Source organism: Oncorhynchus nerka, linkage group LG22 (genome assembly GCF_034236695.1).
Source record: "Oncorhynchus nerka isolate Pitt River linkage group LG22, Oner_Uvic_2.0, whole genome shotgun sequence".
NCBI lineage: Eukaryota > Metazoa > Chordata > Actinopteri > Salmoniformes > Salmonidae > Oncorhynchus > Oncorhynchus nerka.
Window position 1 is genome coordinate 42471238 of NC_088417.1, and position 11907 is coordinate 42483144.

Here is an 11907-nt window from a genome sequence, read left to right on the forward strand (position 1 = left end):
TTTGATAATTTTTAGGGCCTTCCTCTTACACTGCCTGGTATAGAGGTCTTGGATGGCAGGGAGCTCGGCCCCAGTGATGTACTGGGCCTTACGCACTACCCTCTGTAGCGCCTTGCAGGTAGATGCCAAGCAGTTGCCATACCAAGCGGGGATGCAGCCAGGATGCAGCCAGTCAAGATGCTCTCAATGGTGCAACTGTAGAACTTCTGAGGGCCCATGCCAAATCTTTCCAGCCTCCTGAGGGGGAAGAGGCGTTGTCGAGCCTTCTTCACAGCTGTGTTGGTGTGTGTGGACAATGTCAAATCCTTAGTGAGGATCTTGAAGCTCTCGACCCACTCCACTACAGTCCCGTCGATGTGGATGGGGCGTGTTCGGCCCTCCGTTTCCTGTAGTCCACAGTAAGATCCTTTCTCTTGCTAATATTGAAGGAAATGTTGTTATCCTGGCACCACGCTGCCAGGTCACTGACCTCGTCCCTATAGGCTTTTCATCGTCGTCGGTGATCAGGCCTACCAATGTCGTTATTGATGAACAGAGAAACAGGAGGAAACTAGGCACACACACCTGAGGGACCTCTGTGTTGAGGGTCAGCGTGGCGAATGTGTTGTTGCCTACTCTCACCCCTTAGGGGCGGCCTGTCAAGAAATCCAGGATCTGTAAGGGCACAAGGCGAGACCCAGATGCAGACACAGGAGGCAGATGGTTAGAGTCCAAGATGTTTATTAACAATCCAAAAGGGGTAGGCAAGAGAATGGTTGTGGACAGGCAAAAGGTCAAAACCAGTTCAGAGTTCCAGAGGTACAGAATGGCAGGCAGGCTCAAGGTCAGGGCAGGCAGAATGGTCAGGCAGGCAGGAATGGAGTCCAGAAAACAGGCAAAGGTCAAAACCGGGAGGACTAGTAGAAGAGAATAGAAAAGCAGGAGCACGGGGAAAAACACGCTGGTTGACTTGAACATACAAGATGAACTGGCACAGAGAGAAAGGAAACACAAGGATAAAACACCAGGGAAAATAAGCGACACCTGGAGGGGTGGAGACAATCACAAGGTGAAACAGATCAGGGTGTGACAGTAGGCCACCCCCCCCCCTCTAGGGGCGCCACCTGGCATCCTACCTGAGCGCATACCTGGTTGACCGGGGTGTCGGCGGTGGAAGTCAGTGATGAGGGCTGGATCCAGGATGTCTCCTCCGGGCCGTAACTCTCCCAGTCAACCAGGACTTGAAACGTGGTCGAACACGGCGGACATGACGTTTTACCGTGTATGCCGGATGGCCGTCAATGACATGGGGAGGGTGGGTGGTTCTGGGAACAGAAGACAAGGAACAGTGAGACACAGGCTTAATCTTAGACACATGGAACGTAGGGTGAATACGGAGGGCACGGGGTAACAAGAGACAGACAACAGTGGAACTAAGGACTCTAGAGATGGGAAACGGAACAATGAAACGGGGGGACAGTTTGCGAGACTACCCGAAGGGGTAGGTCCCGTGTAGACAGGTATACACTCTGCCCAATGCGATAGCGGGGAGCTGGAGTCCAGTGGCGGTCCGCTTGTTGACGATACCTGGAGTTGGTCTTGAGAAGTGCTACCCGAGCTCTTCTCCTGGTACGTCGACAGCGGCGGACGAACATCTGGGCCGAGGGTACGTTGACTTCCAGTTCTTGTTCTGGGAAGAGAGGAGACTGATACCCCATGGAGTACTCAAAAGGGGAGAGTCCCGTGGCAGAACAGGGAAGGGTGTTCTGGGCATACTCCACCCAGACCAGTTGACTGCTCCAGGTAGTGGGATTGGTTGAGACCAGGCATCTTAGGGTGGTCTCCAGGTCCGGGTTAGCGCGCTCTGACTGGCCGTTCGATTGGGGATGGAATCCGGAGGATTGGCTGGCCGACACCCCAATAAGGGTGCAGAATGCCTTCCAAAACTAAGATGAGAATTGAGGACCCTGGTCGGAAACCATATCCACTGGGTGTCCATGGGTCCGGAAGACGTGCTACACCATGAGCTGGGCCGTTTCCTTGGCAGAGGGAAGTTTTGGGAAGAGGGATGAAAGGAGCGGCTTTAGAGAACCGATCCACTACTGTCAGAATGACGGTGTTGCCATCAGACGGAGGAAGCCCAGTGACAAAGTCCAGAGAGATATGGGACCAGGGACGATGAGGGACCCGTAGTGGCTGAAGAAGGCCAGAAGGAGATTGCCGTGGAGTCTTGTTCTGTGCGCACACCATGCATGGGGTGACGAAGGCAGAGACGTCAGGAACCATTGTGTGCCACCAGAAACATTGTCTGTGGAATGATCGGGTACGGCGGGAACCTGGATGACAGGTTAGCTTGGAGGAATGAGCCCATTCCAGGACCTGGGACCGGACTGAGTTAGGGACAAACAGCCGGTTAGCTACGCCCCCTTCAGGTCCAGACTGGGAGCGTTGTGCCTTGTCAACCAGGGTCTCAATACCCCAACCCACTGGCTGCAAGGCATGAGGTAGGGAGAATGGTTTCGGAGACCGAGGGTGTGGCAGAGGAACTGTATAGGCGGGAGAGAGCATCCGGCTTTTGGACCCTGGGTGGTAGGAAATGGTGAAGTTGAATCTAGTAAACAAGAGAGCCCACCGGGCCTGCCTGGAGTTAAGACGCTTGGCTGTACGGAGATATTCCACATTTTTATGGTTGGTCCAGACCAAGAATGTCTGTTCTGCTCCTTCCAGTCAGTGCCTCCACTCTTCCAACGCCATCTTAACCGCCAGGAGTTCTCGGTTGCCTACGTCGTAGCTATTCTCTGCAGGATTGAGACGATGGGGACAGGAAGGCACTGGGGTGAAGCTTTTGGTCCTGGGCAGATCCCTGGGACAGGATGGCCCCCACTCCAACATCAGAAGCATCAACCTCAACCACAAATTTATGAGACGGGTCCGGATGGATGAGAATGGGTGCTGTTATGAACAGATGCTTCAGCTCCACAAAGGCTTTGTCGACAGCTGGAGACCATGTGAACAGTACTTTGGGGGAGGTGAGTGCTGAGAGGGGGGCCGTCAGGGTGCTGTAACCCCGAAGGAAACGGCGGTAGAAGTTTGCAAAACCTAGGAAACGTTGCAACTGCACCCTGGACGTAGGTTAAGGCCAATCAACCACTGCTTTCACCTTTCCAGGATCCATCTGGACCCTCAGCAAGGACAGATCCCAGAAAGGCGATTGTAGAGCGGTGGAACTCACACTTCTCGGCATTCGCGAACAATTGATTCTCCAGGAGGCGCTGAAGGAACTGCCTGACATGAAGAACATGTCGTCAAGGTAGACGAACATGCATTCCAGGGGACTACCTCATGAAGCTGTTTGAGAGAATGCCTAGAGTGTGCAAAGACACCGGTGTTTTACCCAATAAATTACTGGGAGTTTATATATATATATATATATATATGAGTATGCAACTCTTTATTGAACTAAATATAATATTTGACACATCATTGTGCACATGTCGTTAGGCCTGGTAGCCTACGATGCGCCTCAGGAAGTTTCAGTTGAAGGGTAATAAATTGTGTGAGACAAAACACATACTTTTTTAAAAAACATAATTTAAGGCGCAAATTACGCAATTAAAAGCACCTTTTCCATATGGAAATGTATAGTACAATTTTGTGTAATAACCTTCTGGTGTAAAAGCCATGGAAAACGATGTTTTAAATGATAAGTAGAGATTGGTCTGAAGCCGGAAAATCATGAGCACCCCAATGCCTACTCCACCCATGTTCTAAGTAGGTTTTCCAGCACACAGCTTTGACCTACTAAAAAGAGGCAGGTCGCCCATTATGGCGTTAGGGGAAGCACCCCACTTGTGATTGGTCCAAAAAATAAGTACAAATATTTTTATTAAAAACAATATATGGATTATGTTTTAAATTCTCATAAATGTGTGGTAAATGTTTAATTTTCCTATTGAACCTTTCTAGCGCTAGCGGAACCCCTCGACAACATTCCGCTGAAAAGGCAGTAAGCGAAATTCAAAAATATGTCTGTGAGTATAACAGGAGCAACTATGCCTCTGTGCAGGCCATGCGAACATTGCTTGGGTTGTGTTTGCTAGATATTTGCAGTGCTTGACTTAACTGAAATAGGTTCCTGTACTAATTTAGGGTGCCAGCACTGTTTATATTTAGATGCAGGAGCTCCACAATACTTTTGAGCTAATATTCTATAAGAGGAACTGGAGCTCAAGTAGTATACATTTGAGGTACCGGTACTCAGCTAAGGTGAGCTTCTGCACAAGTCAAGCACTGGCTATTTGCCATGAGGGGGAAGAGCGTCAACAGGTTTTCATAGCATCAATTACAGTATAGCAGCAACAAGTAAATTGATCGTCCTGGGGCACTCAAATGTGTGTTCAGTTAGAACTTCTTTGTTTGCTCTAATCTCCTCCTCCCAATGAGTTTTTCGCTCCAGACAGCTTACTACAGCATATGACTAAATTTGCTCTATCAGTTACAGATGGAGCTAAAGCAAATTGTAAGGAACTTGTAAATAAATAATCATAACAGTCATAGCAGCCTGGGACCTGGTAAACCACATCCAACGAGAGTCGAGGGACAGAGGGATACACTAGCTAGAACTTTCTCATTGCGGCTCTGATAGGACAAAAAAGCATGGCTAATTCTATTGTTTCCCCCTGAGGTTGTTTATCAGGTTCTACTGTAGGTGACAGAGTGACATGTTGTTTGGACTAAAACAGCATAAAACCGGATGTATCATAAAGCATGGTCAAATTAATTAGCCAGTTACAGTTATTTTAAGAAATTGTGAGAAATATTTGATCAATGTTTTGGTCAAATGACCGTTTATCTACCTTTGATAAGCAGCTAGCTATAGGTAGCTGGAAGCTTGCTAGATAGTTATCTCCCATGCCAATTTCAAGTCTTTCTAAACTCACATCTTACTAACTCGAAAATATGAAGTTATTTCAAAATTTACTTTAACTGGCTAGCGCATCATGCTTTGTGACACAATGTTAACTAGCTATCCCCAGACCCCAGTTAAATAATGTGTTTTCACTTATTGCATTTATGTGGTTGTTCCATTCTCCCTGGTGTACTCGTTCGTTCGTGAGCTGGGTACTTGTTCTAAATAGTGTGATCTAATCTGTTCAAAACAGTGTCAGCATTTGCAGCAGTGGTCATTCGGTTTTTGACATGCAAAAGGTGTATTTATGCAGTTGTTCAAATGCACAGATCACTTTATATATCTTCTCAAAGAAACTACCGGTAGTTCGAAAACTTGGCATCGAATTTCTGTCATGCTGCTTTGTTGACACCTCCAACCGTCTCGCGCCCCAGGTATTCAGCCAATCAGTGTCTGCTACTGCTAGTACTGTAGCTATATTGGTCTATTGTACTTCAAGCAATGTGTATGCAGGTTGCTTACGATTTCAAACCTTCTCAAACAGCCTGATTCATACTCTTCTGGGGATAATAGACTTGAGAGTGTCCTGCTATTAAATAATGGACAGTAAAAACACTGAGTGTACAAAAAAGTGAAATACACCTTGCTAATATTGGATTTGCCCTCAGAACAGCCTCAGTTCGGTGGGGCATGGACTCTACAAGGTGTCGGTGGGGTGGCAGGGTAGCCTAGTGGTTAGAGCGTTGGACTAGTAAACGGAAGGTTGCAAGTTTAAACCCCGGAGCTGACACGGTACAAATCTGTCGTTCTGCCCCTGAACAGGCAGTTAACCCACTGTTCCACTGTCATTGAAAATAATAATTTGTTCTTAACTGACTTGCCTAGTTAAATAAAGGTAAAAAAAAAATATTTAAAAGTGTTCCACAGGGATCGTGGCTCATGTTGACTCAAATGGATTGTGTATGTGTGCCATTCGGAGGGTGAATGGGCAAGACAAAAGACTTAAATGCCTTTGAACGTATGGTAGTAGGTGCTACGTGCACCGGTTTGAGTGTGTCCAGATCTGCAACTCTGCACAGTTGTGTCATGTTGGTTGGATGTGGGTGGTGGAAAGCGTGAAAAACCCAGCAGAGTTGCAGATCTGGACACACTCAAACCGGTGCACGTAGCACCTACTACCATACGTTCAAAGGCATTTAAGTCTTTTGTCTTGCCCATTCACCCTCCGAATGGCACACATACACAATCCATGTTTCAATTGTCTCAAGGCTTGAAAATCCGTCTTTTCCCCTTCATCTGGACTGATTGAAGTGTATACCAAACATTAGGAACACCTTCCTAATATTGAGTAGCAACTTGCCTTTTGCCTTCAGAACAGCCATAATTTGTCGGGGCATTGACTCTGCAGGGTGTCAAAAGCGTTCCACAGGGATGCTGACCCATGTTGACTCCAATGCTTCCCACAGTTGTGTCAAGTTGGCTGAATGTCCTTTGGGTGGTTGACCATTCTTGATGCAAACGGGTAACTGTTAAGTGTGAAAAACCCTGGATTCACCTGGTTAATCTATGTCATGGAAAGAGCAGGTGTTCTGAATGTTTTGTATACTCAGTGTATATGAGTAACTGTGTCCAACACACCAACACCTGTTGTTATGTTGGGCACCTACTGACCAACGTTTTATTTCTTCTCAATGACATGTATTGCTAAAATAAAGGTTTAAGGAACTACAGGAAGGCACTACATTGCGACAAGACAAAACAGCTCGTTCAATCAGGCATAATGGTCTTGTAAGTATAAAAGCAAATAATAATAATTAAAAAAGCTTGAGACGGTAGTGGAATGGGATTAGTGGGTTTGTGAAGAATCCAATGCTTTAACGTGTATGCGGTACAAATCACTTATTTGTGGGAGCACCTCCTCTAATGAACAGCTGCATGGTATGAATTAGGCTGTTTAAGACGGTTTGAATCCTCAACAACCTGCCTACACATGGTTTGAAGTACAATACCAACATAGCTTCTGTAGTAGGTCAAAGCTGTGTGCTGGACAACCTTGGCAGAGCATGGTGGAATAGGCATAGTGGTGCTCAGGTGAATTACTTTTCTTTTCAGCTTCAGACCAATCCCTACTTCTCACTTAAAATGTTTTTGTTGTTGTTGTTATTAATCTGATAGTTGTTCTCCTCAGGTCTGTTTGTGTAATGGTCACCATGTGACAGTGACATCAAAGTGAGTTTCACTCAGCAGCTGTGTTGATCTGTGTAAATGAGGCGTACTATGGTGGCCTGTGGGTGCCTTATCTTCTGCCCTTGTACACAGACACACACACACACACACACACACACACACACACACACACACACACACACGTGCACTGAAGGGGAACAGGGACAAGGGTGCCCTGTTTACTCAGAGAAGTTGTCTCGTGACTCAGAGGATAGGAGACGTGCAGAACCACTGCTAGGGGATGGAGGTAGTGTCATAGTCAACATGATAACACTGGTATCAGTCATCAGTTTCATTTACCTTAATTCACTCTCTAATCATTGGTTCTCAAGGCTACTCTGGCTGTGTCCCAAATGGCACCCTATTCCCCATATAGTGTACTTCTTTTGACCAGAGCCCTTAAGGGGACACATTTTGGGACTCCCAAAGAGAAATTCCCTAAAGCATCCAGCTAGTCCAGAAACATCTTAGGTTGTACTCCCAAACTAAACAATTTATGAGCTTCCCCCCCTCCAAAATCCTCTTTCCCAACCTCCAACCTTTACTTCAATCAGCTTCCTTTGTATAGTTTCCTTAATAGAGATGACTCCTCTTGAGAAGACATGAGCACTCCATACATACCTGCTACAGCATCACAGAGACTATGTTGTCATGCACTCAAACAGAAGGAAAAAGAGTGCTTAAAATTCACCTCATAGTAGGCCTTGTGGGTTAATTGGCGCAAGCTTGTTGAAAAGTAAGAGGTAGAAGAGGGTTTGTGTGTGTGTGTGTGTGTGACTGTCTGAGTGTGTGTGTGTGTGTGCTCCAGTATTTCCGCTCCTCAGCGTTCATTATTGGCCTGAGCTCTTTCATTAGGGGGTTGTGATGGGGAAGGACGTGAGGGGACGAGAGGGGCTTGGTGGGGGCCGGTAGGGGACTTGGGGACAGGGTCCAAGGGTGTAATTGGGCTGTTCCGGTCCCCTGGCCTCGCTCAAGGTCACTCGAAGCCAAACTCTGAGCCAGGCTCCTCCTTCACTTTATGGATTATTCTCTCTCCCTCTTTCTTTCTTTCTTTCTCTCTCTCTCTCTCTCTCTCTCTCTCTCTTTCTCTCTCTCTCTCTCTCTCTTTCTCTCTCTCTTTCTCTCTCTCTCTCTCTTTCTCTCTCTCTCTCTCTCTCTCTCTCTCTCTTTCTCTCTCTCTCTCTTTCTCTCTCTCTCTCTCTTTCTCTCTCTCTTTCTCTCTCTCTCTCTCTCTCTCTCTCTCTCTCTCTCTCTTTCTTTCTTTCTTTCTTTCTTTCTCTCTCTCTCTCTCTCTCTCCCTCTCTCTCTCTGCTGCTCACTTGCTCACTCACTCACTCTATTTTCTTCATAATGGTTCTCACTCTCTCCCCCACTCCCTTCCCACACTCTTTTCTCATCTCGCCTGGGGACCATAGTGACAGGCCAGTCCTATGAGGAGCCACAGTGGATGAGATGAGGGTCTAATTCACTCTAATCTCCCAGCCTCTTAATGTCTAGGCTGATGTGGATTTCTCCTCATCCTCCAGGGAGGGTCTTTCTCTTCAAGAACATCATTATGAAGTTTTCAAGCCCTCTTAGCCAATTTTAAAAAGGGAAACAGTATTAGTTGATTCTTCACTTCAGTGTCCTGAGCTAGATGTTGAGGTTCTAATGTACACATTTGCTGTGTCGAGAACAGAGATTTTGGATAGTACAAGTCAAAAGTCTGGACACACCTTCTCATTCAAGGGTTTTTCTTTATTTTTACTATTTTCTACATTGTAGAAAAGTAGTGAAGACATCAAAACTATGAAATGACACGTGGAATCGTGTAGTGACCCAAAAAAATGTTAAACAAATCAAAATATATTTTATATTTGAGATTCTTCAAAGTAGCCTCCCTTTACCTCGATGACAGCTTTGCACACGCATGGCATTCTCTCAACCAGCTTCACCTGGAATGCTTTTCCAACAGTCTTGATGGAGATCCCACATATGCTGATCACTTGTTGGCTGCTTTTCCTTCACTCTGCGTTCCAACCTATCCAACCTATCCCAAACCTTCTCAATTGGATTGAGGTCGGGGGATTGTGGAGGCCAGGTCATCTGATGCAGCACTCCATCACTCTCCTTCTTTGTCAAATAGCCCTTACACAGCTTGAATTCTAAATACATCACAAACAGTGTCATCAGCAAAGCCCACCCAAACAGCCACACCTCCTCCTCTATGCTTCACGGTGGGAACCACACAACCGCCTCACAAAGACAAGGCAGTTGGGACCAAAAATCTCAAATTTGGTCTCATCAGACCAAAGAACAGATTTCCACCGGTCTAATGTCCGTTGCTCGTGTTACTTGGCCCAAGCAATTCTCGTCTTATTATTGGTGTCCTTTAGTTGTGGTTTCTTTGAAGAAATTCAACCATGAAGGCCTCTGAGAGAGCAGGAGACTGCGTTTATATGGGCTGCAATTTCTGAGGCTGGTAACTCTAATGAACTTATCCTTTGCAGCAGATGCAACTCTGGGTCTTCCATTTCTATGGTGGTCCTCATGAGAGCCAGTTTCATTATAGCGCAGGATGGTTTTTGCGACTGCACTTTCAAAGTTCTTGAAATGTTCAGTTTTGACTTGTCACAACACAACTGATTGGCTCAAACGCATTAAGAAGGAAAGAAATTCAAAAAATTAACTTTTAAGGCCTACCTGTTAATTGAAATTAATTCCAGGTGACTACCTCATGAAGCTGGTTCAGAGAATGCCAAGAGTGTGCAAATCTGTCATCAAGGCAAAGGGTGGCTATTTGAAGAATCTGAAACATAAAATATATCAAATATTTTTTGGGGTCACGACATGATTCCATATGCTTTTTATCATGCTTGTTACAAATGTTAAAGTTTCTAGAAAGAAATTTCACAAATTAACATTTAACAAGGCACACCATTCCAGGTGAATAACTCATGAAGCTGGTTGAGAGAATGCCAAGCGTGTGCAAAGCTGTCATCAAGGCAAAAGGTGGCTATTTTGAATATATTTTGTTTAACACTTTTTTGGTTAATACATGATGCCATATGTGTTATTTCATAGTGGTGATGTCTTAATTATTGTTCTACAATGTAGAAAATAGTACAAATAAAGAAAAACCCTTGAATGAGTAGGTGTGTCCAAACTTTTGACTGGTACTGTGTGTTGGTATGGTTCACAATTCTTGTTGTGGGATAGACAGATATTGCTTTACAAGTCTCGTAAGATATATTCTTTACTTACAATAAAGCTGTTACAATACCTTGAGTTTGAAGGTAACACTTTTAAAATATAATGGTTCTGTCATGAAATGAACCTGATCTTAGATCAACTGTACATACAGTATGTACTTATTTCTTCTATTTTTTTCTCCCCATTTGTCTGTGTAGGCCTCCTTCGCTGGCCGGCAGTTCGGCGTTCTCCGACATCTCCCTCATCCGGATCTCGCCCCACCGGAACCCCTCCGTGGGGGCCGAGTCACCCTTTAACCCACCACATCCCTACATCAACCCCTACATGGACTACATCCGCTCACTTCACTCGAGTCCCTCACTTTCTATGATCTCTGCAGCCAGGGGCCTCAGCCCTGCAGACGGTAAGTCCCCACACACCCTATTCCCTATATAGTGCACTACTTTTGACCAGGGTCTGTCGATTTCCTATATAGTGCACTACTGGTCAAAAGTATTGCACTATATAGGGAATAGGTTATTATTTGGGTCCCAGAACAAGCACTCGCCCTTTCATGAGTCCCCATACAGTCAAGTATTATTTTAAGGCACACAGAGTCCCATAATAGGGAGTTGAATAAGATAAACGTGCTACATACTCTTTTGTAATCTGTCTTTCACTTGAGCATAAATCCCAGAGCTAGTTAGCTGTAGTAAATACAATGCAGTTGTGCTGTATCACACAAATGTGCGCTCCCTCGCTCTTAAGGCCCCTCAGTCCCCATTTTGAAGAATAATAATGTACTTTGTTGTTGACCAATATGTTCAGCTAGTGTAATAAGAGTGTTCAGTTATGATCTCTTTAGGTTTGATCCCTAATACGAAGTGCTTCATGTCAAACAAAGGTCATTTAAAAAAAAAATGTATTTATTTTTTATTTCACCTTTATTTAACCAGGTAGGCTAGTTGAGAACAAGTTCTCATTTGCAACTGCGACCTGGCCAAGATAAAGCATAGCAGTGTGAACAGACAACACAGAGTTACACATGGAGTAAACAATTAACAAGTCAATAACACAGTAGGAAAAAAAAGGGGAGTCTATATACATTGTGTGCAAAAGGCATGAGGAGGTAGGCGAATAATTACAATTTTGCAGATTAACACTGGAGTGATAAATGATCAGATGGTCATGTACAGGTAGAGATATTGGTGTGCAAAAGAGCAGAAAAGTAAATAAATAAAAACAGTATGGGGATGAGGTAGGTAAAAATGGGTGGGCTATTTAGTACAAATAAAGAAAAACCCTTGAATGAGTAGGTGTGTCCAAACTTTTGACTGGTACTGTTTGTTGGTATGGTTCACAATTCTTGTTGTGGGATAGACAGATATTGCTTTACAAGTCTCGTAAGACATATTCTTTACTTACAATAAAGCTGTTACAATACCTTGAGTTTGAAGGTAACACTTTTAAAATGACAGAGGTGACCTCATTCATTTATTTGAACTGTGTGTGTCTGTGCGTGCATGTGTCTGTCTGGAACGTGCACAAGTGACTTTCTTTCAGTCTGTGTGCAGCATGTGCAGTGTCTGACTCTTTCTGTGTTTATGTGTGACTGCGCATGT

At 45.0% G+C, this 11907-nt stretch overlaps 1 protein-coding gene across 3 annotated transcripts in view; it reads left to right on the plus strand.

Moving 5' to 3' along the window:
- Nucleotides 1-11907, plus strand: part of LOC115105201 (transcriptional activator GLI3-like) — a 174583-nt gene that overhangs the window by 124436 nt on the left and 38240 nt on the right. For all 3 annotated transcript variants that reach the window (XM_029626932.2, XM_065007171.1, XM_065007170.1), the window contains exon 5: nucleotides 10504-10709. In XM_029626932.2, the coding sequence (XP_029482792.2) occupies nucleotides 10504-10709 (206 nt within the window). The remainder of the gene's footprint in view (nucleotides 1-10503; nucleotides 10710-11907) is intronic.